General features: G+C 57.3%; 2 protein-coding genes across 3 annotated transcripts in view; both read left to right on the top strand.

Moving 5' to 3' along the window:
* Nucleotides 1-6,211, top strand: part of KIF21B (kinesin family member 21B) — a 43,939-nt gene extending 37,728 nt beyond the window's left edge. For both annotated transcript variants that reach the window (XM_071578862.1, XM_071578861.1), the window contains one exon: nt 146-6,211. In XM_071578862.1, the coding sequence (XP_071434963.1) occupies nt 146-200 (55 nt within the window). In that variant the 3' untranslated portion in view covers nt 201-6,211. The remainder of the gene's footprint in view (nt 1-145) is intronic.
* Nucleotides 6,212-10,598: 4,387 nt separating this feature from the next.
* Nucleotides 10,599-15,474, top strand: ELF3 (E74 like ETS transcription factor 3). Its single transcript, XM_071578864.1, has 9 exons — nt 10,599-10,692; nt 11,420-11,588; nt 12,214-12,435; nt 12,663-12,746; nt 12,838-12,957; nt 13,089-13,178; nt 13,784-13,900; nt 14,079-14,274; nt 14,388-15,474. The coding sequence occupies exons 2-9, from the start codon at nt 11,426-11,428 to the stop codon at nt 14,506-14,508; spliced, it is 1,113 nt and encodes a 370-aa protein (XP_071434965.1). The 5' UTR covers nt 10,599-10,692; nt 11,420-11,425; the 3' UTR covers nt 14,509-15,474.
* The last annotated feature ends 11,451 nt before the right edge of the window (nt 15,475-26,925 follow it).

Here is a 26,925-nt window from a genome sequence, read left to right as displayed (position 1 = left end):
AAAAAGAGCCTGGGAGTTCTGGGGGGCTGCATGCTGCTGTGGGTGGTGGTGGGGAGCATGTCCCCTCGTGGTGCTTCTGTGCAGCATCTGTGGAGCTCCTGCCCCAACCCCTGGGTCATGCTGTCCCTCTCACCTTTGTTCTCAGCGACTTGACAGTGAAGCTCTGGAGTGGGAGGAGGTTGCCTGCAGGGTCAAACTAGGAACTGCTGAAAGACTGGAGGTCGTGGGAGCAGGGTGAAGGTCGGAGTGCCTCCCCCTGCTGTTAGGACTCGATCATCTCCAGGAACTCAGTCCAGGACAGGCATTTCTTTGTGCCTCACCCAACGGGGTGGACGATGCCTCATCTGGTACTTTGAGTGCTGCCAGCTCGTCTGAGCAGGCAGCCCTGCCGGGCACTGGCAGCCCTGCCGGGCACTGGCAGCCCTGTGGGGCACTGGCAGCCCTGTGGGGCACTGGCAGCCCTGCGGGGCACTGGCAGCTCTGTGGGGCACTGGCAGCTCCACCTTCCCTCCTGCTGAGGTTTCTCAATGGTTCTCCAGTGACCAGGAAATGTCTCATCTCTCTTCTCACCCATCCTGCTGTAAGGACTTCTGGGGGTCAGAGCTCCTTGGCTCCTTCTTGGGGACACCCAGTTCCCTCCTGCCACTGTGGGCTTGTGTGGCCTCTGCTGTGTTTGCTGCTCTGGGGCTGGTTCCTGCAGGAGTCTTTCTCCACTCCACAACCACGAGGACATCTGGTGTCTGCTGGCCAGGACCACAGTACAGAGGGTGCTTCTCTGGAGCCATTACTCGTGGGGCACCTCTCTGCTGTGAGGGCTGCAGAAGGATTTCCAGGTACTCCTGTCCTCCATCTCCCTGTCCCCAGCAGCTGGAGGTGTTCAATGCTGAGCTCTTCTGCCATGTCCCATCTTGGAGACACAGCAAGCCTGGAAAGATCTCTCAGGCAAATTCCAGACAAACCTGCTGCAGTTCCCTTTGATGTTCTTCAAACCCCAGTTGTAAACACAACTGCCCCATGGCTCTGGGCTCTTCCTCACGTGCCCACCCTGCTCTGCAGTGGGGAGGGAAGTGCTCAGCCCTACTGTGGATACCATGACCCTCAGCACGTGTTTTTGGTGCACTCCTGCAGCCTGTTAACCCCCTTGAGATGGAGAACTGAAGCAAGAATGGAGGTTACAGGGCAAAAAAGCCAAGGCTGGGTTTGTCACCCCCACGGCTGTGGCCTGTCTGTCCTTTCCCTGGGCTTTGCCCTCAGGCCTCTGCCTGGTTTGGAGCCAGCTGTGCTGACACCTGTGGATCCAGGGATGGAGAGGGCCCAGCAAGGCAGGGAGCAGCGGAAGGCCACTGTGGCAGGAGCAGAGTGAGGAGGGGTTTGCACACACTGGTCTCGCACAAATCCCCTGATTCTCCCTGTGCTAGAAGGACAATCCTGCAGCAGATGATGTTGCACAATCCTGTCTCCTTTAGGGGCTGGAGGCTCCGTCCAGGAGCATTTCCCCGAGGACGCACCTTCTCCAGGCTCCTTCCTCTCTCTCTCCTGTTCAAGGGGCTGACAAGGCCCTGGTCTCACACTGGAGCTTCCCTACATCTCTCTCCTTTGGCCTGTTGGACCATCCCCTGCTCTGTCCTGCCCTGGGCTATGTGGAACTCTCACGGGATGGCCGAGGAGGCTCCAGGATGGGTGTTGCCTCACATGCTCTCCTTTCCTCTTTGTCACAGAAGAAGCAGTACTTGAACTGAAATTTAAGGATTTCTCCCTTTGATCCTACCAGCACTGAACTGGGATCTTGGAGACCAAGGGCTCCAGGACCTGCCCCATAAAGCACAGACCATTTCCCTTCTGCTCTCTCTAACCATGGTGACACCTGGACCAGCCCCAGGTCATTTGTTGCCAGTCCTTTTTCTAAGTATTCTGACTGGAATATGGGGATTCCTCTGCACCATGAAAGACAGGAGCATCCCTACTGAACTGTGTGTGCCAGGGGTTGCCTTCTGGGGGGAGAGTTCCATCCTACTGGCTTGCCTTGTTGGAGGGCACATGGCATGTGTGTGTGTGACCCTGCCCAGGACAGTCACTGGTCCCCTGTGGTTGTGGCTGAGCCCTGCACAGCCAGGACTGCTGACTGTGTTGAGGTGAGCAGCCCATCCACCCTGTGTGACCTGTGGAACTGGGGACACAGCCAAAAATGTACAGGGCCCCTCAGCCACCCAAACATGGGGGTCTGGAGGAGGTGTCACCCCCCCCTCCAGTCCTGCCTTGGAGAGGATTTCCCTGCTCATTCCTCAGCTGTTCTAACCTTTGTTTGCCAGAGGATGTGTGTGTGAATGGGGGGTGTGTTTGGCTGTATCCAGCTGTCCCATGTGCATCCATGTCTGCACTGAGGTTTGCCAGTGCCTGCCCTGAAATCCCACCCTGCTCCTGCTGCTGTTGGTGAGGGGGAGCTCTGGGGGGCCAAGGTCAGACCTGCCTTGCTTTCCACCACCAGTTTCTTCCTGTGTGCTACAGGTGCCTGTTTACTCCACTGGAGTGGGCTGGAGAGGAGAACTGGAGGCACAAAAGGCAAAGATCATGGGTTGAGATAAGAACAATTTACTCAAAACAGCAACGGGATAAAAAACCAGTCACAGCAACAATATTAATAACAAAGTGTACAAAAGAGAGTGATTCAGATGCAAAATGTTCACCATGGAGACCTTGACCCGACCTGCAGCCACACTACCTTGACCAGGAGAGAATCCTTCTCTTTGGAAGAGAAGAAATGGATTCTGCCCCAGTATATCTTGATGGCATCAGGGTACATTGTGCACTATTGTCAACTAAAACCTTATACTCCTGTGGGTCTGATGTGCCTCTGGATCCACACAGCCCAGTAGATCCAACTGTCCCTTTCTTCCACCTGGTTTAAGGCAGAGGGCCCCTCTAGTTCTGGTCATGGTACTTGTTGCTCACTTCTTGTAAATACAAACTGGAGGTCCCTTCAAGAGGATCAGAAGTAACATCAACCCTCCCACCCTGTCTGAGGACTTGCCCACTGAAAACTGGAGTGGCATTTATGGTCCTCATTGCTCTTGCTGTTACCATGTCATAAACTGAAACCCCACAGTACAGCAACAAATCAATCCTGATCCCTCTCCCTGCTCTGAAAAAGAGCATGTTTTGATCCACATACAGGAATATTACAGGGTTAGTTACCACACCCCCACGAACAGACCAAGCAACATTGTGACCAATGACTCTGTCTCCAGTACAACTGCTTAGACCAAATTTATTTCCAGCCTTTTCTGAGCAGATCTGTTGTTATCTCAACCCTTCAAGCCCCACATTGGGTGCCAAATAAATCTGTCGTGGTTTATGGATGGTATTCTCCAATTTAATCCTCCCACTAAAACCATGTACCCCTCCCCTTCCCCTCTGCTGGGATGGGGAGGAGAATTGGAGGCACAAAAGGTAAAGAAGACAGGTTGAAATAGGCACAATTTACTTGAAACAGCAGTGAGACAGGAAAACAAACAGTAGCAGCACCAATATTAATAACAAAAGTGTACAAAAGAGTGTGAATCAGAAGCAAAATGCTCGCTGCAGAGCCCAGCCATGCTACCAAACCCCACCAGGAAGACACAATGACATGAGGTGGTTTAGAATAACCTCAGGGTCCTGGCCATGCCCCCTCCTGGCTACTGCAAAAATGAGCTCTGTTTTCAGCAGCCCAAGGACAGGGGTGACTGTGATCCCATAGCTGTGTATGTGTGTGTGTGTGTGTGTGGGTATGTCTTAGTGCCTGTGTGGGTTGGCATTTCCCATGCAGGAGAGTGTTTTTTGGGTGTTGATCTGGTTTAGCTACCTCATGGTGCAAGCTGGGTGCTGTCGTCGTTGGGTTTCCTATTGGGGATGGGGTGGGGAGTTTTTTTCTCATAATTATTGTTATTGTTATGGTTTTGACACTTGAATTCATGCTGGGGACACGTGGCCTCACTCCCTCTCACCTTTGCTGCATGTCTGAGCCGCCCCCCGTGTCCCCCTACCTGCCTCCTCCTGGGCAGGGCAGCAGGACCTGTGTCCTCCTCCTCCTGGGCAGGGCAGCAGGACCAGTGTCCTCCTCCTGGGCAGGGCAGCAGGACCAGTGTCCTGCCCCCCTGTCTTGCCAGCTCCCACCTGTGCAGTGGGATTCCCCAGCCCACCTGCAACACCAAATTTTGCTCCCATTGCTGGTAGGATGTTTGGACTGAGGCTTGGCAGTGTTGCCGTTGGTTATTGGGTTGATTGGCAACCTGGAAGTGGTCCATCCTGTCCCTTGGAAGGATGGAAAGGGACCTCTGGAAGGCTCAGCTCAGCCCATATTCCTTCCTCTGCTCTCACAGATATTCCCTGTGGATGCAAGGAAGTTCTTGTCTCAGAAATGTCCATGCAAAGCACATTGCTGGAGTGGGCTGGTCCTAACCCCCATTTCCCAGAGCCTGCTGCAGCTGCAGGGAGCAGGAACCTGGTGCTGTAAAAGCCCCTGCTCAGGCTGGGGATGGTCTGTGAGAAGCTGATTCTGGTGTGTGATGTTTGACTTTTCACTCCCAAAATGTGGTTATGTCTAGATTCAGTTCCAGCCAACATAAAAAAGTGGCCCTGGAGCCCCAGCTGGTTTCCTGCTCTGGGCTGGACCTCACTGCCCTGGCACAGTGAGGTTTGGGAAGCTGAGCCACTCTGTCACTTTGGAGGGGGCAGGTCTGCCCAAACAATAAAGCACAAGATCCCCACATGCAGGTGGGTATAGGAGGGGTGGTCCCTTGGACTCTGGCCCTTCAGAGCTCAGCCTGGGGCCATGGGCAGGGACAGCTGAGGAGGAGGTGGGCTGGGATGAGGGCTCTGCCTGCCATGGGTGAGTCATGGGTGAGCTGTTCCATTGCTTTGCCCTGTGCTGGTTGCTCTCTGGAGCTCAGGCCTTGCCCTGGTGCACAACTGAAGTCCCCTCTGGTGGTCTCTGAGCCTCTGACAGCCCCTCCAGGGCAGGGACATTTTGGAGCTGCCTTTGCACCACGCACCTCATTTTGCTTTGCCCCTGGGTGCCTTGGTTTGTGCCAAGGGTGAGATCATACCTGCAGTCCTTCCTTGAATTGTTGGGTTATGGTTTTGTCCCCAGGGCCTGACTCTTGCTCCAGGGGTCTCCTCCCCCCCAGCACACAGGGGCTGGCTCTGGGCCCTGTGGGGGCTGCAGGGCTGCCCCAGAGCTGAGCTTTGCACAACAGGAGTGGAGAAGACTCAGGAGCCCAAAAGCACTGGATCCCCAAACCACTGTGAGCCCCCTTGGGAGCCTGAGCACTGTCTCCTTCCAGGCTCCTGCAGCTCCCATGAGCTGTGCAGCTGCAAGGAATGGGAGCTCTGGGGTCCCAGCCTGTCCCCCCCCAGGTACGATGTTTCTCCCCACCACCTCTGAGCACAGCTGCTTTGGGGTCTCAGATACTGCCTCCTGCTTTGGTGCTGCAGAACCAGTGCCTGCTTTCTGGGGTTCTCTCCCAGTGCCCCATCCCAGTCCAGGTACGATCCCTGTGGAGCACAGGGTTCCAACTTGCTTTTCAGCAGGCTCACTTGAGCCTCATTCTGTCCTGCAGGCTGCATGTCCTCCTGAGCCCCCCTCACCCTCCTGAGCCCCCCTCACCCTCCTGAGCCCCCCTCACCCTCCCGAGCCCCCTTCACCCTCCTGGTGAGGGAGAGGAACCCTCAGCCCCTCCAGGTGCTACCTGGTGCTCCACCCGTCACTGGGAGGGAGCCCAGCACAGACCCAACCCCCCCAGGAAAGTAGAGCCCTCCACCTTCCTCCTGCCCCAGGGTTTTTGCCCTCCTCCATCACAGCTCTGCCCTGGTTCCTGCCAACTGCTCCACCCAGCCTGAGACCCCCTGGAGCAGCCCCACCCAGGGCTGGGGCAGCTGCAGCACCATCACCTGCTCCATCACCCCCAACTCTGCACAAGGAGCACAATAGCAGATGCCTTTTCTCACTCAGAGCTGTTGCCAGAGGCCAGCTGCTGTGAAGGCTGGTGGTGTCTCTGTGGGGTTGTGCAGCCCAGCCCCGGTCTGGGTCTGTCAGAGCACAAGGTGTGTGCGTGTGTTTTCTACCTTGGTGTGTTCCTGTAAATAGTGTAAGTTATTGCAGTCTCCTGCTGTATGTTTTTCAATGGCTGTGTTTGTTCCTTGCCTTTTTGTCTTTGCAAATAAAATGTTCTGAAATGAAGGGATGGAGGAGAGAGGTTGCTTTGAGGAAGGGAAGAGCACAGCTGGGAGCCTCCATCTCCTCCTGTCCCCATGTACCTGGCCCAGAGGGTGGGGGAGAGGTGGAGGGGACTGACTGCAGCCCTTCTGGCCCTTGCCAGATAGAGTGGAAGGTGTCCCTGACCCATGCATGACAGGGGGCTGGACTTGGTTGCCCCTACATGTCCCTTCCAACCTCAGCCATGCTGTGATTCTGTAATCCCATGTGTTGAAAGAAGGTTGGACAAAAGGAAACAGCCTCAGTGTGTACCAGGGGGAGGTTCAGGTTGGGTATTAGTAAAATTTCTTCACCCAGAGGGTGGTCAGTCACTGGAACAGGCTGCTTAGAGCAGTGGTGGAGTCACCATCCCTGGAAGTGTTCAAAAGACATGTGGATGTGGCACTTGGGACATGGATTAGTGCTGGGGCTGGACTTGACGATCTTAGAGGGCTTTTCCAGTCTGAAGGATTCCGTGATTTGAAGGTGACACGGATCCTTACAGGATCTTCAGTCAGTCGGGGCAAAACTGATCTTGCTGGGGCAGAATTCAGGGACTGAGCTGGAGGAAGCCCAGCCCCAACCCGGCTTTACCCCTCTCCTAGCCAGGAGGAGAAGGGCTCCAACCAGGCAGTCCCAATCCTGCCGAAGTCGGAGCATCCCTGACCCTGCAGCATCGCGTCAACCCCTCCAGCTGAGGGGTACCCAGGTCCTGCAGCACCCTGGGGCTGCGGGAGGGTGATCCTGGGGTAGGAGCTCGTGGTGAGCTGCCAAGGGGAGGGTGGTGCCCGGGGGACAGGGGCTGCCGGGGCGAGCGGTGGCTCGGGCTGCCGGCAGAGGGCAGCGCCGGCCGCGGGACAACGGCCCGGCGGGGAGGGCAGAGGGAACGGTGGGGTTGATGAGGGTCGGGTGCTGGGAGGATGCAGGGTCCTGCCGGGGGTAGGGAGGGATGCTGGGAGGATGCAGGGTCCTGCCAGGGGTGGGGAGGGATGCTGGGAGGATGCAGGGTCCTGCCAGGGGTGGGGGGGATGCTGGGAGGATGCAGGGTCCTGCCAGGGGTGGGGAGGGATGCTGGGAGGATGCAGGGTCCTGCCAGGGGTGGGGAGGGATGCTGGGAGGATGCAGGGTCTTACCGGGGGTGGGGAGGGATGCTGGGGGGGCAGATGCAGGGTCAGGGGTGGGGAGGGATGCTGGGAGGATGCAGGATCCTTTCAGGGGTGGGGAGAGATGCTGGTGGGGGGGATGCAGGGTCTTACGGGGGGTGGGGAGGGATGCTGGTGGCGCAGATGCAAGATCAGGGGTGGGGAGGAATGCTAGGAGGATGCAGGGTTAGGGGTGGGAAGGATGCTGGTGAGAGGCAGGGTCCTTCCAGGAGTGGGAAGGGAAGCTGGTGGGGGGATGCAGGGTCAGAGGTGGGAAGGGATGCTAGGAGGATGCAGGGTCCTACCGGGGTGGGGAGGGATGATGGGAGGATGCAGGAGGATCCTGCCAGGAGTGGGGAGGGATGCTGGGGGGGGGGATGCAGGGTCAGGGTGGGGAGGGATGCTATGGAAAATGCAGGATCCTGCCAGAGGGGTTTGTTGATGGAGATTCTGGGAGGTGGGGCCGCCCCAGACCCGCCCAGTGGGAGATGGCGATGGTGGGGGAATATGCAAAAGGTATGTGTGGCACGATGGTGGGGGAATATGCAAAAGGTATGTGTGGCACGGTGCCAGTGTGTGGTGCCTGCTGAGCCCTCGGAGGTGAACAATGCTGCCACCAGCTTTTGCACCTCAAGACACTGGACAGCCAACCTGCTCCAGGGTGGGGAGGTGAAGGCTACAAGCTGTACCCCCACCCCTGCAGGGCCAGGCTCAGCTCCTGCAGCCTCCACTTTCTCTTTTCCAGCCAGCTATCACTGGTGGAACTGGTCAGACAGAGCAGCTGAGCAGCAGTCGCCAGCCCCGGGGCTGTGCCCACACTGACCCCCCGGATGCAGTTCCTCCCACACACACTCCTGCTCCCTGTGTGGGGCACCTCCCACCCTGAGAACTCAGGGCTCCAGCCCTGGACCTACAGTGCTGGTCCTGAGCAATACTGGGCTGGCCCTGAGGTGTCCCTTGGGGCTGGCAATGCCCAGAGCCATCCCAGCCCTCAGCACCAGGCCCTGTGTCACCCTCAGCCCGTGCCATGGCTGTCACCTCAGTGTGAGCCTCCATGCCCACAGTCATCATGGTGCTGCCAGGGCAAACAGCATCAGGGTCAAGAAACGTGGGGGTGTCACAGGCCAAATTACCCCTGGCAGGGCAGGTGGCATCATAACACCCTCCTCCCACTTGGTGCTTCAGCCATGCATGGCACCACAGACACCTTTTCTTGCCAGCCCTCATGTCACCATGTCACTCTACACCCATGGTCACTGCTTTCTTGTTGCAGCAAGATGCCAAGCCTGGGCTGGTAACACCCTCTGATATGCACCCCACATGCCTAAAGGTGCCCTGGGAGCTTGGACTAGGTGCCAGCAGAGACACACCCCTGGGAGCTACCAGCTCTGGCCATGAGGTGGTGGCAGCCCTCTGCCACCCATCCTCAGGCTTGAGGAGGAGTTGCCCTGAGCCCACCAGTGCTCCTCAGCAGGGGAGGGTCCCTTGGGCATCATCCTGCACCTTGTTGTGCCCTGTGGCTCTGAGGAGGGCATGGGGCACCTCAGGAGAGGCTGATGCCCGCCCAAGCCCAGTGCCTCAGCATCTCCAGGGAGTGCTGCCCACAGTGATCTCCCCATGGCCCATTATAGCGCCCAGGTTGTGGCACATCAGTGGACAGAGAGGGAGGGCATTTCTCCAGGTAGGAAAGCTGGGGGGTACCTTCAGGGGGCTGGGGAGGACTGCTCAGGTCTACTGTCCTCCTGATTCCCAAACCCAAGGGGAGGGAAGAGGGCAGATGACCACCAGCAGGGCCTGGAGGGCTCCCAACACACCAGGGACACACCAGGGGCTGAGGGTGTCACCCACTGAGGGCACCTCTCCCATCAGTGGCATAGCCTTGGTACATGGACTGACTGAGATACTTCCCTGCTGTGGGTCTGCAAGGAAGGGAGACCTGGCAAAGGGGATGCTCAGTATGGTCCATGCCACACAGTCCTGTCAGGCATCATCAGATCCCCTGGGATGGGGAGAGCCATGGGTGGGATGTGCACGGCTTGGGCAGGAGACTCCCAAATGCCACGTGCCCTCCCCATCACCCCTTAGTCTGTGGCCCAGGGCAGGGCACAGTGTTGACGTGTCCCACCCTGTTTCAGGGACACCTGCACTGCAGCAGTGGATAAAAAAATCTTCCCCAGGGGCAGGTTTCCAACCACAGGCACTGGCAGCCCAGTCCCTGGGCATGGGGGAGCCCCGAGCTCAGCCCTTGGCTGGGTGCAGGTTCAGGCTCTGTGCCTGCCCAGCTGCTTTCTGCTGTCCCTGGTGGTCTTGGCTTGCCCCATGGCAGTGATGGCAGTGGCTGCTCCCAGGCATGGAGATGTCCCTGTGGGATGCTGTGCCCAGGAAACAAAAGGGCCTGGCAGCACCCAGCACTCGTGACTGTGCAGTGGAGGAATGAAGCCTGGGCAGGTGATCAGCTGGCATGACCTGGTGCCTTCTGGTTGGCACACTGGCCCTGCCTGCCCCAGGGCTGGGGGATGTGACAAGGGGGACGGGACATAAGCCCTGTGTGCCAAGGTAGAGCATCCATGTTTGCAATGGTCTGTCAGGGCTCAGCAGCCTGTCCCAGACCTTCCTCAGGCAAAAATCGACCCATTCTAACAGAGCAGAAATTCTCAGGCACCCACCTGGTCTCTGTTCCATCCCCACACAGACCATCTGTCCCCACCTGAGTCTCACTCCCAGCATATGTCCCAGCGGGTCACTGGGTCCCTGCTCCTGCTGTGGGACAAGCTGTGCCTGTGCCAGCTCAAGGCTGTGCCCCAAGCATGGCCAAGGCAGCCACACACCCCCCTGCTGAGTGCCAGGGCTGGGCTGCCCACCTGGCTGTGTGGGAGCTGCCCCAGGGCCAGCTCCGGCCCCACGGCTGTTTCTGGCTGTGTGAACCTACTGTGAGCAAACAAACACGAGCCGGGCAAATGGCACCAAAGAAAACAGCCCGTGAAGGCAGTGTGGGTGAAACTCTGGGCACCGGCGGGGCACGGGCTCTGACAATGATTAAACTGGCCAACCCAGATTTCCCGGCAAGGCAGTACAGGGCTGGGACCCTGTGCTATTATGCAAATCACCTGGATCTGGGAGCATGAACGTTTGCGGCTGGAATTCCCCTCGGGCTGCCAGATTGTTACGCCCGCCCAAGCTATAAAAGAGGAGACGAGGGCAGGGCTTGCCCATCGGCACCAGCCTCCCGGGGCCCATGAGAAGTGGCTAGCGGCCAGCCAGGGCTCCGTCTCCCCCTCTTCCTCTCTGGATTAGCCGCCGCTCCTGCCATCGCAGAAGGTACCAAAGCTTTTTTTGGCCGAGGCCTGGTGATGTCTCCCTGCCCAGGACAGACGCTTTGCTGCCCTCCTTGCGCATCTTTGCTGTCGCCGGGGGAAGCGCTTGGTCTTTCCTCGCTCCACGCCTGCTCTCCCACCGCAGTTCCGAGGCCTCTGGGGCGGGCAGCGGGTCCCCGACAGCACCCAGGGGTTGTAAAGCCACCAACCAGCAAGATTTGGCTCTTTTACGAGGGCCGAACAGGCGCTTGGTCCCCTCCTGGCTGCGCTCACCGGGATGTGCTTCTTGCGACTGGTTGAGAGGACAGAAGGTGCTGGCACTGGAGCGCCAGCGGTGGGCAGCGGGGCAGCCAAGCTGTGCAGTGGGGCTGGGGAGCGTGCCCGTCCCCTCGGAGGGGCTGTGCCACGCTGCTCTCTGCCAACCACTCGCTGTGCACTCACGCTGGCAGCCGGCGGGGCGAGGCCAGGCTGCGGGGACAGGGATCTTTGCGAGCAGGGTGAGGCCGTGTCCCCACTTTGCTCCGGCTCAGCCTTCCCCTCTCTCCTGGCCCCCGGGGAGGTGGTGAGTCAGGTCCCAGCCCCAGCCGGCAGGTGCTGGGTGGATGTTTCTGCAGAAGTGACCTGAGAGGTGACGATGGGTGGAGGGAGGGACTTCACCCAGCCTGGCCCCGGGGTGCTGCGAGTCCACCCCGCTCCACGGGGCCGGGGCTCACTGTCATCTCTCGGCACAGGGCTCGATGGCAGGATCTTGTGAGATCAGCAACATCTTCTCTAACTACATCAGCGCCATGTACCAGCCGGATGAAGTGCAGCCAAACTTCGACGTGCTGGGACACCTTGGGGAGGACAACAGCCTGGGGCTGAGCCTCCCTGCCAGCCAACCCCCAGCACAGAGCACAGGTAGGACCAGGGGGGTGGCAGTGGCAGCACCAGGGAGTTGGTACTCGAGACAGCAGCGAGGCAGTGCTGCTGGCTGGGAACAACACTGTGAGGTCCTTGTCCCACTGGGGCAGATCAGCAGCTTCCACCATGCCTCGGTTTTCCCCTGGAAAGGCCAAGAGCCTGTAGCAGGAGACCCTGGGTAGCACAGGGCATGGCTGCTGGGAGCACAGCTGGTGTATACAGGGGATGGGGGAATCATTGACCCCTACCCTGGCATAGCAGAGGGGACAGGCTGCTGGAGCTCACCGGGAGCAGTTTGGCAGTCCAGGACTGCTGATGGGAGACTATCATGGGATGATGCTGGGAAAGGAAGGCACAGGGAGCACACCAGCAGAGCAGGGCAGATTCCAGCATGAACAGCACAAATGGCACCGAAACCACCGCAGAGGTGACAGGGAGGTTACCACTGTCTTCAGGGCAGGGTGCTAAGAATCCTTTAGTCCCATAGTCCTTCAAGTGCAGGACCTGCTGCATCCCACAGGATTGTCACTGGACCAGACCTGGTGCCCAGTGGCCACTGGCAGCCCACACCTGACACTGGCATGGCCACCCTGCCCTGAGCTCTACTCTCCATCCCTTGCAGACAAGCCAGAGTGGTTCAGTGAGCTCCCATACTTCTGGACCAAGGTGCAGGTGCTGGAGTGGATCAGCTACCATGTGGAGAAGAACAAGTACGATGCCAGCTCCATTGACTTCTCCTGCTGCAACATGGACGGGCACGCACTGTGCCACTGCACCAGGGAACAGATGCGCCTCATCTTCGGGCCCCTGGGGGATGAGCTCTACGACCGCCTGCACGAGATCAGTGAGTGGCCCAAGGGCTCCTTCACCCCCAGGCCTGGCAGCTCAAAGCATGGCACTGAGAGCCCCCCACTAGCCCAGGATCCCACCTCCCTGGGCACTGCAGAGGTTGTGAGGGGGGATTTGGGGACACAGACCAGAGTCCAGGCAAGGCTGTGCTCAGCTCCCGGTAGGCATCATTCCCCTCCATACAGAACAGGCATCACTAATCCCAGTCCTCCACCTCTGCAGCCTCTGATGAGCTGAACTGGATCATTGACTTGTTGGAAAAAGAGGATGCAACTTCCCAGACCTTTCTGGACTCCAGCCACCTGGGTAAGAGGGGCCCTGGCCAAGCCTTTTCCCCAGGGACCATGTGCTGATGGCAGCAAGACTAACCCCTTCTTCCCTTCTCTGCCCCTTCCAGAGCTGGGAAATCCCTGTGCCAAGGACTCCCTGGAGGACATGAAGCCCACAAACCCTTTCCTATCCACAGACTTCACCAGCTTGCCTGGTGCCATGTCCCCAGGCAGCTCTGATGTCTCAGGTCAGTGTTTTGCCAAAGGTGGATTTGGGTCTTGCAGAAGTCTGGTGGTGGATGAGACAGGGGGAGAACTAGGGGGAAGCACCTCCAGATTCCAGCAGCAACAATCTGAGCCCTGTCCCTTTGCCTCTCAGGGCCAGTGATGTCCCACAGCCCCAACTCTCAGGACTCCGGTGGAAGTGACCTCGACCTCGATGCTGCAGAAGCAAAGCTCTTCCCTGACAGTGAGTTGTTTGCTCCCTGACAGGAGCTGGAAGGGCAGGGTTGGCTTCTGGACACTTTTGCATATCCCACCTGGCAATGATTTAGGGACAACACCTGAACACCCACCCTCACATTGGGAATGAGGGAAGGGCCTGTTTCCCTGAGTGCTCTGCTTCTGTTTCTCTCCATCAATCAGGGTGATGGTGCAGGCTCTGGGCAGGAGGGATTCTGGTGGGAAGGGGTGGGTGGTGGCAAATGAGTGAAGGCTTCAGCCAGAGTTCCTGGTCATGGAAATCTGTTCAGTATTGATCCCAGCTGGTGTTCATACTGGGAATACCAGGAATGTAAGGAAGCAGTAGGGTTTGGGGAAGGAAGAGAGTGTTGCCCTAGGTCTGGTGTCATGGATGAGGGTGGGCTTAGGCTGGAGGGAATGAGGAAATATTCTGAGACTATTTCCCTGGTACCTGGGCCTGAAAAGAGAGTGCAGCCCCTGCTCTCTCTCCCCACCCTGAACTAGCTCTCCCCTGTGCTTTGGCTGCTGAGGAGACATCCCTGTGCCAAAGGAAGGGGCTGCAGCCTGGCATGCACTGCCCAGCCTGATGTGTGCCCCTCTCTCTGTGCACAGACCACTTCACAGGCAGCAAGAAGGGGGACAGCAAACATGGCAAGAGGAAACGGGGACGGCCCCGAAAACTAAGCAAGGAGAACAGAGACTGCCTGGAGAACAGAAAGGGCAAGCACTGTACGTGAACCCTTTGGCCTGGGAGCTTGGACTGCTCCCTCTGCTTGGCCCCATTTGGGATGATGGGAAGAAGGTCCATGTCTGCTCGGCGTGGTCCTTGGCGGGGGAGTTTAAGGAGGTACAAAGTGCAGAGACCCGCAGAATCTTCCCTCCTCTGCAGCTCACTCTCTTCTTGCAGCTCCAAGAGGTACCCACCTGTGGGAGTTCATCCGGGACATCCTGATCAACCCCGAGCTCAACGAGGGGCTGATGAAGTGGGAGGACCGGCGGGAGGGCGTCTTCAAATTCCTGCGCTCAGAAGCGGTGGCTCAGCTCTGGGGCCAGAAGAAGAAAAACAGCAGCATGACCTATGAGAAGCTGAGCAGAGCCATGCGGTGAGTTCCCTCCCCTGTCCTGGGGGGACCCACCCCACTGGGGCTCAGCCTGGTCCCCCCAGCAGCTCCCCAGCTCGTGTCCACAGCCCTGATTCCACCTCCATGTCCTGTAGATATTACTACAAACGAGAGATCCTGGAGAGAGTGGATGGGCGGCGGCTGGTGTACAAGTTTGGGAAGAATTCCAGCGGCTGGAAGGAGGAGGAGGTGCTCAACAGGAACACGGAGCTGTAGGAGTCCTGGATGAGCCAGGGTCTGATGAACCCCTCAGGGCCAGCCCCAGGCTGGGCTCCTTGGCAGGAAACTTTGCCTGCAACTGTGTCTGGGAGCTGCTGTCCCGTGCAGCGTGTGGAACTCCAACCCTTGCACGGGCATGCTCATGTGTGCTGGTGACTTCCAGCACCCAGGAGTTCAGAGCCAATATTTTGGCTCCAGTAGGTTGTTGTAAACCGTGATTTCCCTTTGCTGGTTTTGTACCTCCGACTGGAGCCACAGGGACTGTGGCTGTTTCAAAGCCTGAACAGATGCAAAGGGGAAGAGAAGTTCAAGAGGCAGCTGGTCCCACCATGAGAGCCCAGCCAGTCTCCTGCTGTCATCCATCTCCTGCTGTCACCCATCACCTCCTGCCTGGGCAGAGGGGCAGCACCTCAGTGTCTCCTGTGACTGGACAGACTGTCCCAGCTGGAGGGTCCTCCCTCTCACTGCTTGTGCCATGCCGAAGGTTCTCCTCGTCCTGTTCGCTCCATGTGGGTTGGGTGAAGCCCCCTCTGTGTAGCAGCTTCTCAGTGTGGCACCTGCTGAGAGAAGATGGGAACATTGTGGAGCTTCATCTGGCCCCAGAGAGCCCTCAGTGGAGAGAGGACATGGGACAGCAGGGCCACACTGCATTTCCAGCCTGGCTACCTCTGTCTAGAAACAGGCCTTGAAGTAGCTTCTAATTTATGTAAGACCCTAAAAAAACCACAGAGTGAATGTACAGATATATTTTTTCATAGGTAAGATGTTCCCATGTGAGAGTGTGTGTTGTGGGGGTAGGTGGTGATGCTCAGCTGGACTGAAGTGATGTCATGGGGCACAGACTGGTGCTGTGCCTGCCACAGAGGGGGATGCCAGCCAAGCCCAGAAGGTGCGTGTGGTTTCCTCCTTTTCAAATGGGAACATAAGATGAATAAATTTTTTTGGTTTGTTGGGTTTTTTGTACCTACCTGTCATTTTTCTTGTTTTTTTCTTAAAGATGTGGTAGGGGCCAGGCGTGTATTACCCAGGTTGTCCCATGGCAAGAATCTTGTCTGCCACCATCTCCTGCCTGCTGTGGTCTGAGTCTGCCTGGTCACCCTGTCACAGGATCACAGGGTCTTCCTCAGGCTGAGGTGGGCTTGTCCCAGGCTGATGGGGGTGAGAGTGGGAAGCCTTGGTTCAAAGCCACCCATGCAGAGACATCTTACACACCTCCCCAAACCTTGGCCCTTTTGAGGACCCTTCCACCACCTCAGGTTGCTCCAAGCTCCATCCAACCTGACCTTGGACACTTCCAGGGATGGGGCAGCCACAGCTTCTCTGGGCAACCTGTGCCAAGGCCTTCCCACGCTCACAGGGAAGAATTTCCTCTTAATATCTGGTCTAAATCTCTCCTCTTTTAGCTTAAAACCATTCCCCCTTGTCCTGTTACTGTCTGCCCATGTTCCCCAACTGCCCTTCATTACTGCCAGAGACATGGTACCATTAAACATTCCCCATCCCACACTGACCGGAGTGGGACCTGATGCAAAAGAAAGCAGCAAGCTCCCCAAAGCAAGGTCTCACTCAGACCATCTTGGGCTGTCCCGTCTGAGCTGTCCTGGTTGCAGCAGCTGGAACTGGTCCCACTCTGCCTGGTCTCAGCTTAATTGTGAGGCTGGTGGCTTGGAGTGTCCTCCTGGAGATGCTGCAGTAATATTGACACAGCTGCTTTGCAGTGGCAGGAGCTGCCCATGGGCCAGATCCAACCTCTTTTTGGGTGGATTCAACTCCTACTTGCATGAAGATTTGCCCTGCAGGTCCACCTGGGATACCTGGTCTCACATGGAAGACCACCATTCCTTGCCTTCCACTGTGTTGGGCTGAAGTTGTGCTACTCCCAGATCCACATACTGGGATGAGGCCACCAGGGCTGCCCTGTGGTGCAAGAAGAGGTCCCAGTCCCTGGGTGTGACCCTGGAGCCAACCCGTGGCCTGGGCCACCGCCAGAGCTCCGACAGGTTCCTTGCGTAACCCTCCGCAGGGAACAGGTTTGCCCGGCTGGTGTCTGCTGGCTCCAGCGAGTGGAGGGTGCTCCAGGCCCATCCCTGACCTCCTGGAGCTCCTGCAGGGACCAGGCTGGATGGGGTGGCAGGGGGAGCAGTGCTGAGATGCTGCCCACACAGCTGGCACACTCTGGAGGGGGTGAGGATGGTGCTCGGTGACAATCAGCACATCCATGAGGAGACACGGCGAGTAGGACAAGCCCAGCCCTGGGCCAGGTCTCCCAGAAGCTGGTTGTGCTCCTGGCTGCTGTCCCTGAAGTTTGGGGTTGTGGGTGAGGTGTTTATTCTCCGTCAATAGATAACCCCAGCAGGCTGGCAGGGAGAGGGGAGCACTTTGTCACGCAGCCTGGTGCCCTGCCAAGCGTGCCTTGTTTGCTCAAGCAGTTTCATTTCTTTCCCGCTGCAGTTTGTGTTACCTGGGACAATGTTTAACCAGCTCCCACAGCAGCAGGGAGCCTGCCTGCCTCGCCTCCCGTGCCCCCAGTGTCCCCACTGCCCACCACTGCCATGGCTGAGCAGGGGGCACAGCAACTGGCAGGCTGTGGATCACAGAATGGTTTGGAAGGGAACTTAGACCACCTCGTTCCACCCCCTCTGCCATGGGCAGGGTCATCTTCCACCAGCCCAGGTTGCTCCAAGCCCTGTCCAACCTGGCCTTGAACACTTCCAAGGATGGAGCAGCCACAGCTTCTCTGGGCAACCTGTGCCAGGGCCTGTCCACCATCATGGGGAAGAATTTTCTCCTAAAATATAATCTAACCCTGCCCTCTGTCAGTGTGAAGCTGTTCCCCTTTGTCCCTTGAGGTCCCCCAGCTGTGTGGGTACCCTGTGACAGAGGAGGAGGAGGCAGGAATGTGTGGGCACAGGCAGGGGGATCAGATCCTGCAGCCTCTCATGAAATCTGTGTTGGTCTGAGGGACAAAGAGCCAGGGAGGACTGGAGGAGAGAGAGCAGAGTCAGAGACAAATACACACTGAGACACACCAGCACATGTGCCCACACTGGCACACACTCAGGGTAACCCCTACAGTGACCTCCAAACCTACAGTGAGCCACTCCAGCAGAGCCTCTCAGCCCACTGGCATGAAAAATAGATGAGTTATTTAGTTTTTTATTCTCCTTGGAGATGCCTGGATTTTATGACTGTGGCAAGCCATGACAAGAGCTGGAGAAAAAGTGGATTTTCCTCCAAAACAACCTCCCCTCACATATTTATCCTGTGATCTGCTGGGAGACTTTTCCCATCAGGTGGTCCCAGGTTGAACATATTTCTGCAAAGCAATTCCCACGGAAATATCTTGGTCACCCTTCAAGTCTGATCATTAAAGTGTATTTTGTGCCCCTCAAAGGGACACAGGGACTGTTGGGCCCATTGCTGATCCCTGGTCTGAGTTAGGGAAGAGGAGGGCAGTTTGCCCTGGCCAGCACTTGTCTGGAACCCAAAGCTGTGGCTGAAATGTGCTGAGGGGGGAACAGAGAAATGGGGTGAGGGGAGAGGTTTCATCCCAGCCAGCCAGAAGGTGCTCAGTATCCCACATGCCAGGCCATGAACTGCCCCTGAGCTCAGCAGAACGACCTGATTTTCCAGCCAAGCCGGACTGTGGCCATCCTGGAGCAGATCAGAGGAGATGGGAATGCAGTGGGGATGGGGACAGCCTGGGGGAGGCAGGGACCATCTCCTTGTTCCCCTTGCTCCCACTGCCAGTCCTTCAAGCTCCCTGCAGTCCCTGCTGGCTTTTGCCCTTCCTTATCCTCCTGCCTCTGGCTCTGCATGATTAGGGAGCAGGACTGAACCCCTTACTGGGAGTGACTGGGGGTGAGGGCTCCCAGCTGGTGCCCCATTACCATGTGCAAAGGAGCTCCCAGCAACGCAAGGATGGAGACTGAGCCCAGACCCACAGAGGGGGCAGGAGGAGCAAGCACAGGTCTGGGGCCAGGGCAGCACCTCACCCAAAACAAAGGTTCGTTTAAAATATCCAGTGTCTCCCTTCCCTGGGGGAAACATCTCCTTGATAGGACATTCCTTCAGTATGTCCCTCCTGGGAAACCTGGCTTAGGTGGGAATTAGCCCTTCCAACTCTGGGTACAAGCTTGCAGAGTGAAAGAAAGGTGTGTGAATTGTTGGGTCTCATCCTTCTAAAAGCATCCAGAGAAAAAAAGCCTTGGAAGCCTTTGGGAGAGGTTTCTGCAGCTGTGACAAGAAACCCCCTCCCCACTAGATTTCACCTGGCACTGGCCTGAGCAGCCTCAGGCTTGTTTCATCCCGCCTAGGCTGGTATCTCCCAGGTTTTAGGACTGGCTGTACCTGAAAGAGTTGTGGAGGATTTGGCATGGACAGATCCAGGCTCCAGAGTACCCAGACTGACATGGAAGTTGTTAGAAAGCAAAAGTGTTGGGCAGTTTATGCTGCCCAACTGTTTTTCCAGCAGATTAACAATCAGCTGGCAAAACATGCCTGGAAAAATCTCCTCCTGATGGGACACCCCACCGGCACCTCCCTGTGCTGACCTGGGAGCAGCCAAGGTCAGTGCTCAGGGATGGCAAAGCAGAGAAGCCACTGTGGGAACCAGGCACACCTTGGGGACCATGGAGGGGACCTCTGCACCACACAGGAGCAAAGGTGTGGGGCAGGTGGATCATCTGCTGAGGGGTGTCATGGATGGAGCTTTAGTGGCTGTGCTGGAGTCAGGAAGGTGAATGTTTGGAGGGCAGGCTGTGAGGGATGGGTGTATTCCAGACCTACAGAACATACATCACCATCTGGAAGTGGAATTGCAGCAGGAGAGCTGTTGCTCAGGTGGGATGTGGAGGGCAGAGTTGTTGCCCAGGGGACCCACGTCACACAGGACAGGACAGGACAGCACTGCCAGGGGTTTGCAGCAGGGAGCTGCCATGGCAGGCTCCAACCCTGCCCAGTTTCAGGGCTGGGCTGGCATGCCCGGGGCTGGGCAGGCCCCCTGGGGCTGCATCTCTCCTCCCCAGGGTGACTGCAGTTACCTGGGCTGCCAGAACACACTCCCCTCTGCCTTACAGCCCAACAGTTCCTTTGATAGTCACTTCCAGCAGGAGTTGCCAGGGGTGCCTGCTTGGCCAGGGCAGCTGCCTGTTGACAGGAGCTCTTCTGGTAACCCTGGACTGTTTGGGTGTTCCCACTGGAGGAACACGAAAGCTGCTGCAGTGGCTGCCTGGAACCAGAGACAGCAGGCAGGGAGTGACACCAGGGAGCACCCCCAGGGCATGGGGGTACCACTCTGGGGAATGGGGGTGCCACCCTTGGACATGCCACATGCCTCTGCTTGTTCATGCCCATCTTCCTCTCTCCCTGTGGCAACCATTGCAATTCTACTTGTGCAGCCCACCTACCCCTTTGCCTCCAGCCAGAACTCCCAGGAGCTGTACTAGGATGTCCTCTGCTTGCACATCCAGGATGGGACTGGAGGGTTCAGGATCCCAGTTGGATGGTTTCTGGTTGCCCCCTTGGGCGATTTGACACCAGGCATTTTCTCTGTAGCCTGAGAGCAAAGCATAAGCTGCCCTGTCACTCCTGGGGAGGATTGTCCTATCCCCATGTCTCCTGTGCTGTTTCCTTCTCCTCTGGGCTCAGAGCTCTGCATTGACTCTGGCTCCTGCCAACCACAGCACCTCGTCCCTGCTTCTCAGGCACAGACTTAGCAAACAGCTTGCCCAGAGAAGCTGTGGCTGCCCCATCCCTGGAAGTGTCCAGGGCCAGGTTGGACAGGGCTTGGAGCCTCTTGGGATGGTGGAAGGTGTCCCTGCCCATGGCAAGAGTGTTGGAACTAGATGGTCTTTAAGGTCCCTTCCAACAAAAACCTTTCCATGACTCTATGATTATATGATCCACTCCCAGCCCAAAGCTTTATTCCCATCCAGGTCTGACAAAGCTGCATCTCTACATCCTCCCTAGATCCTGTTCCTGCTCAGATGTTTCCCTTCCTACAGAAAATACCAAGTCTTGGACTGACACATGATCAGCCCTTGATCTCTGGCATCCTCAAAAAGCTCTTCTGGGGTGGATGTCTCCCAGCTTCTTCTATTCCCCCTATCTCCCACTACCACTAAAAAGCTCAGGCCTGTTTCATTGTGAAAGAAAAAGTTTATCTCATTCTTGTTTCTTGGCCAGGACTGCCCTTTGTTATTCACCAAACATGACACGGAGCCTGGCACTGCACCAGCTTGAAATGGAGTCGCTGGGCAGAGTCCAGGAATGGGCATGAACAACATCCATGGTGGGCTGGTAGATGCCAAAGTGGAGCTACTGAAGCCCAACTCCCATCACACACACTTCAACTGACCCTGTGGCAGACCAGGGAGGGCAGCACTTCCATGGTCATGGGTGGGAGTATCACAACCCTCCTGTGTCTCTGGCTGGCAGGATTCAAAAGGTTGGTGAGCAGGGGTGGGAGACAGGTATAATGAGATACCCAGCCTGCTGTGCCATGTGGTGTGGTGTGTGCTGGGTTTCCCTGCCTGCTGTGCCATGTGCTGTGCTGTCCTGTGTGCTGGATTTCCCTGCCTGCCTGGGAATCACAGAACCACAGAATGGTTTTTGTTGGAAGGAAACTTACAGACCACTTTGTTCCACTCCCTGCCATGGGCAGGGACATCTTCCACTAGCCCAGGTTGCTCCAAGCCCTGTCCAATCTGGCCTTGAACACTTCCAGGGATGGGGCAGCCACAGCTTCTTTGGGCAACCTGTGCCAAGGCCTCACCCCCCTCATAGGGAGGAATTTCTTCCCAGTATTCCATCTAACCCTGCCCTCTGTCCAGGTGAAGTCATTCCCCCTTGGCCCAATGCCCTTGTCCAAAGTCCCTCTCCAGCTCTCTTGCAGCCCATTTAGACACTGGAAGGGGCTTTAAGGTCTCCGCAGGCTGAACAATCCCAAATTCTCTCAGCCTTTCCCCACAGGAGATCCCCCAGCTCAAACTCTTCCAAAGCCCCAGGAAAACCACAGTCCCAGAGACCACAGGGTGACACCCCCAGCCAGAGTGATGTGTCCTGTCACCAGGCATGACCACCAGAGGTTTCCAGCTGCCTGGTGTGCCCGTTCAGCAGGACAGGGGTGGCTGTGCCCTGAGATCTGTGGGCACACCCGCTGAACACGAGACATGCTCTTGCGTCAGACCAGCTCTCTGCCAGAGCCCCGGGGCAAAAGTCTGCCTGGGGTTGGGGTGGCAGAGCTCCCTCCATCTCCAAAGGACAGGCTGAGCCAGGGAGATGCAAAGCTTGGCCAAGGTGAGCTGAGGATCTAGTCCCAGTCATCCCAACAGAAAACCTTGGAGGATGTCCCTTCACACTGATCTGGCTGGGGGCAAATCCCCCTGCTTGGGCTTTCCTCATCCAGGGTATTGACCTCTGGCGTGGTGAGGTCCTTGCTGCCACAGCACATGCCAGGGCAAGGTGACCCTGGACAGCTCTGGTGGCCTCAGCTGGGGTGTGTCCAGCTGGCTGAGGGGCTGCCATTGTGGTTGTGGCAGCTGCTGTGTGATCCTCAGGCTCCCTGGAGAGCTGGCTCTCCTCCAGCCTTTGCCTTCAGGACTGCAGGAGAGCAAGTCCAGACCTGAGCCTGCTCTTGGGCGAAGGGTGGGTCCAACGAGAGGATCTCATCGCTCCAGGCCTTTCTAAACTGAGCAGAGTTAAAGAACGTGCTTGGTGGGAGCCCCAAGCACCACTGCCATTACATAAGTCCTGTTTGGGGCAGGTGGGTGGGCAGCAGGGTGACCTGAGAAGCAGCCCAGTTCTTGAGCTGTAGGTAGGGGCAAAAACAGGGACTTTGGGACCAGGTCCTGAGGTCTGAGACAGTTATACTGTCCCCATGGTACTGCATTGTCCCACTGCACCCCACCAGGACAACAAGAGCCTCGATGCTTTCTGAGCTCAAACAGCACCTGGCACAGTGGGCACAGTGTGGTTGGTGCCATGGGGAGATGTGCACGGGCTCCCAGGCGTGGAGATGCCAGACCTGCTGCCGGTCCCACTTTTCTTCCTTGCACATTCACAGTGTACTCAGCTGAGCACAGCAAGACCTGCCTCTGCCTGGCACTGACCTCCAGCTGGTGACTTCTGAGGTGCAGGTCTTGCCAGGAGCCAGGCAGCACATCCACCAGGATGAACAGAAAGTGTCTGGCCCCAGGTCAGCTTCTGGCAGGACCCAGAATGTTCTGGGTAGGACCTAGAGGGGCAGATGGGCACCAAATCCCTTGGGGTGTGCAGAAGAAGCCCTTTGCCTCCTCCACCCCAACAGGTTAGTGAGATCCACGTGTCAAAAACCCTTCTCCAGCAATGGGACTAAGAGGGAGGGTGTCCTGGGATGTGTCTCAGGGGTTATTTAAGCACAGCAGGAGAGGAGATGGGCACATGGAGGGGCTGAGTGCCTGTCCCCTCTCCTTGGATGCACCGGGGGGAACCCCGGAGGCTTCCTGTGGTCTCTGGCACTGGGACCCCTTCCCAAGCCATCCTGGGGGGCAGGTCCCAAGGGTCACTCTAGCTGTGGGCAGGTCCTCAGCCTTTGTGCAGAGACCCATCCCTCTCACACCCTCCCTTCCCAGAAGTGACGGTGGCAGGCGGTGGCAGGTGGCCAGCCCTACCTGTCTGACAGGTAGAGCAAGGGTGGGGGCAGCGCCTGGCACCCGCTGCCTGTCCCAGCCTGCCAGGGTCCTGCCAGGAGCAGAGGGAGTGGTGCCCCCAGCCAGCAGTGCCCCAGCACAGCTCTGCCCCAGCACACAGTGAAACTCAGAGGTGATGCACTGCGGGGTGGGTTCATCCCGAGACTGGGAGTTGGAGCTGTTCAGCCCGGAAAAGGGAAAGCTCTGGAGGGAACTTAGAGGTCCTTCCAGCACCTAAAGGGGGGTTATAAAAGAGAAGGAGAGCAACTTTTTAAACGGGAAGCTAAAACAGTTTAAATTGAAAGAGGAGAGATTTAGAGTAGATGTTAGGAAGAAATCCTTCCCTGTGAGGGTGCTCAGGCCCTGGCACAGGTTGTCCAGAGAAGCTGTGGCTGCCCCATCCCTGGAAGTGTCCAAGACCAGACTGGACAGGGTTTGGAGCAACATGGTCTGGTGGAAGATGTCCCTGCCATGGCAGGAGGTGGAACGAGATGAGCTTTGATGTCCCTTCCAACCCAAACCATCCTGTGATTCTGTGGCTCTGTGACTGTGACTGTGGTCCTGCACTGTGCCATGTTACCCACAAGCACACTCAGCTGCACACACGTGACCATGACCACACATGCAGAGGGTCACAGAGTGCCAGACACTTGCAGACACACAGTTATGGGCACGTACAGAGTGTGTTACACTGAAAACAGTCACAAAGGCAGGCACACAACAGTTGCAGACACAACATAAGGGTTACAGACACAGTCACACACAGACACAGTCACACACAGACACACAGGCACACACAGACACAGTCACACAGAGACACAGTCTCACACAGTCACACACAGACACACAGGCACACACAGACACACACAGGGCACTGCGCACACACAGGCACATGCAGGGGGTGAGTTGTAGGTGCACACACACACACAGACACACACAGACACACAGGCACACAGAGACACACACAGAGACACAGAGACACAGAGACACAGAGGGCACTGCACACACACAAGCACACACAGGGGGTGAGTTGTAGGTGTACACACACACACACAGACACACACAGGGCAGTGCACACACACAGGTACACACAGGGGGTGAGTTGTAGGTGTGCACACACACACAGACACACAGACACACAGAGACACTCACAGACACACACAGGGCACTGCACACACAGACACACACAGAGGGTGAGTTGTAGGTGTGCACACAGACACACACAGACACTGCATTACTCAGGCATGTGAGCAGTTACACACAGGGTTATTCACAGGCAATTACACACAGGGTTATTCACAGGCAGTTACTCACACGAGTCCCCACACAACTCCTCACCCATGGGCACACACACTCCCTCAGGCAGGTTGCACCCAGCATGGTAGTGGCACATGTCATATTCAGGTCCCACCTCCATCACCTGCAGAAGGTGCCCAGGTGCCTCCTGGCCCCCAGCCATCCACACCCCAGCCTGTCTCCCTGCTCCCATCTCCCTGGGTTGAGAAGGCCTTTGGGATGTGCAGAAATCCCCGTGGGATGCTGATGGGACTGAGGGATCACAGTGGTGTGTCATGCCCTGTTCCAGCCCAGCTGGAGGCAACAGGGAAGGGCACCTGATGACACAGGGTGAGTGCTCCTGGTTTTGGGGCAGCAGAACCTCCAACAGACAGAAGAAAATTCCCAGCCTTGTTTGGTGAAGGTGTAAGTGGACTCTTGCCCATCCCTGGTATTTTATCAGAGTTGGCAAAGACAACTGTGGGAGTGCTGGCCAGCACCCTGCCTGCTCTGGCACCCATCCACCCAGTATGTCCCATGAGAGCCCATTCAGGACATGGCTGGGCAGTGTCCAAGGGCTATGTGACCTCATGCTGCTTATTTTCCTAGTTTCAATCCCCACGGATTGGTGACCAGAGCTCAGAATTTCAGGGACAGGCTTGCCTGGCGTCAGAGACCTCCGGCACTCCCAGCACTTTGGCATCAACTGAGGGTCACAAACAGCCTCCCACATCTGGCCAGGTCATTCCAGCCCTGAGTGACAAGCCACAGCGTCCTGCCCAGCCACTTCCAAACAAGAAAAACATCTCGAGGTCTTGCAAAGGGGCTGCAGACACCTCAACCCCCTCCCAAACCAAGCTGAGGTCTGGGCTGTGGCTCTCTCCTCCAGGCAGCAGGGGGGTCCATGTCCTCTTGTCTATGAGATGTAACCCAAAGATTCCATGGGGCCCTGCTTGCCATACCAGCACTGCAGCTCCCCTGCTCATGAGGTGCTGCCAAAGCTGTTCCAGGTTCCCAGGTGCCTGCCAGGCTGGGGTAAGAGTGCCCTGCAGCAGCCCACATGCAGAGGTAGGTGGGCACCTCTCTGCCCCAGCAAGCCAGCCACCGTGGATCACTCACAGAGCAGCCCAACTGACTGGTTGCCCAGGTAAAGACCACCAAAAGACCCCGGGGCTGTAGGTTGTGGAGGACACACGAGTCCCTCAGCACAGGGGAAGGGAGATGGAGCTTACTGGGGTGAGAGCTGCAATCAGGCCTCCATGAGGCAGACACTCTGGCCAGGGTTCAAAGCAGACACCTGCATCTGGGAGGTGAGGAGGGCTGAGGGTGCAGCACAGCAAGAGGTCACTTGGCCTTTGCAGAGCTGCTGGTGCACAGGGTTCTGGAGAGATCAGTTCCTTCCCTTGGACCTACAGCAGCACCTTGGGAATCTCCATGCAGAGCCTACCACAGTCTCTAGTTTGGTTCCCCCCACCCCCAAACAGTGAGCAAATCCCATTTATCCTTAGGAAACAGGCACCTAACATGGGGCGTGCCACGGGGAAAGCAAGATGGGGAAGAGGCCAGAGGCTGCGGTTCCAATGACACTGTGACTGCCCCACACTGTCCCCAGAATGGCCATGAGCTCATTCTGCTGTGGTTACCCTCCGAACTGCATGCCAGGTGCTTTGTCATGAGGCAACAGGAGGAGGGGGAACAGGTTATTCAAGGTCTGCAGGGCCCATGGCACGCACAGGTGAGGGCAGGGGCTGGGGGTGGGCGAGCAGGGCCAGCAGGCAGGGTGCAGCCCCCTCCTCTTCCCACGGGAGCTCTGGGAAGGGGGGTCGGGAACCAGTGCCAGGCTCTGCAGAGCAGCCACGGGGCACGAGCAGGGGAAGCAGCAGACTTTGCCCCCGCCCACAAGGTGTGGCAGAGAGGCTGAGCAGTCTGCAGGGCATAATTATCATCAAAGCCGGAACGGGCAGGTTGGGGTCAGGACGGGTCATATTTGGGTCAGGTCAGGAGACCTGACGTGGATGGGATCAACAGAAATCCCCTGGGATGGGTTTTGCAGCATGACATCCTCCTGCCGTGGGAGGACAAGTGTCCTTCACTGTCACCTTCCCAGCCTGAGAACCAGCAGGTTCAATGTACCTGGATGGAGCAGAAAAATTCCACAGCCCCAGAGCACCCTCTTGCCCTCTCCAGGTTCACCTTTGCCACCTGATCACCAAACTGGGCAAACTGTTTTTGGAGCTACCAGAACCCTGCAGGGCACAGGGACCAGGCACAGCAGCCTCTCAGGCACCTTGGAGATCAGGTGATGCTTCATAGGAAATTATTCCTCCTCTTCCTCTCCAACAGCTGCTTTTCCTGCTGGCAGATGCCACAGTCACGGCCCCTGTGTACTCTGTGCTCATCCCACATGCCTCTGGACAGGTCAAGTGTTGTGTCTGATCCTTGATCCAAATACCTGGCCAGGAGAACAGTT

Source organism: Pithys albifrons, chromosome 28 (assembly GCF_047495875.1).
Source record: "Pithys albifrons albifrons isolate INPA30051 chromosome 28, PitAlb_v1, whole genome shotgun sequence".
Taxonomy (NCBI): domain Eukaryota; kingdom Metazoa; phylum Chordata; class Aves; order Passeriformes; family Thamnophilidae; genus Pithys; species Pithys albifrons.
The sequence above is the reverse complement of the archived record's forward strand: the minus strand, read 5'-3'. Positions and strand labels throughout refer to the sequence as shown.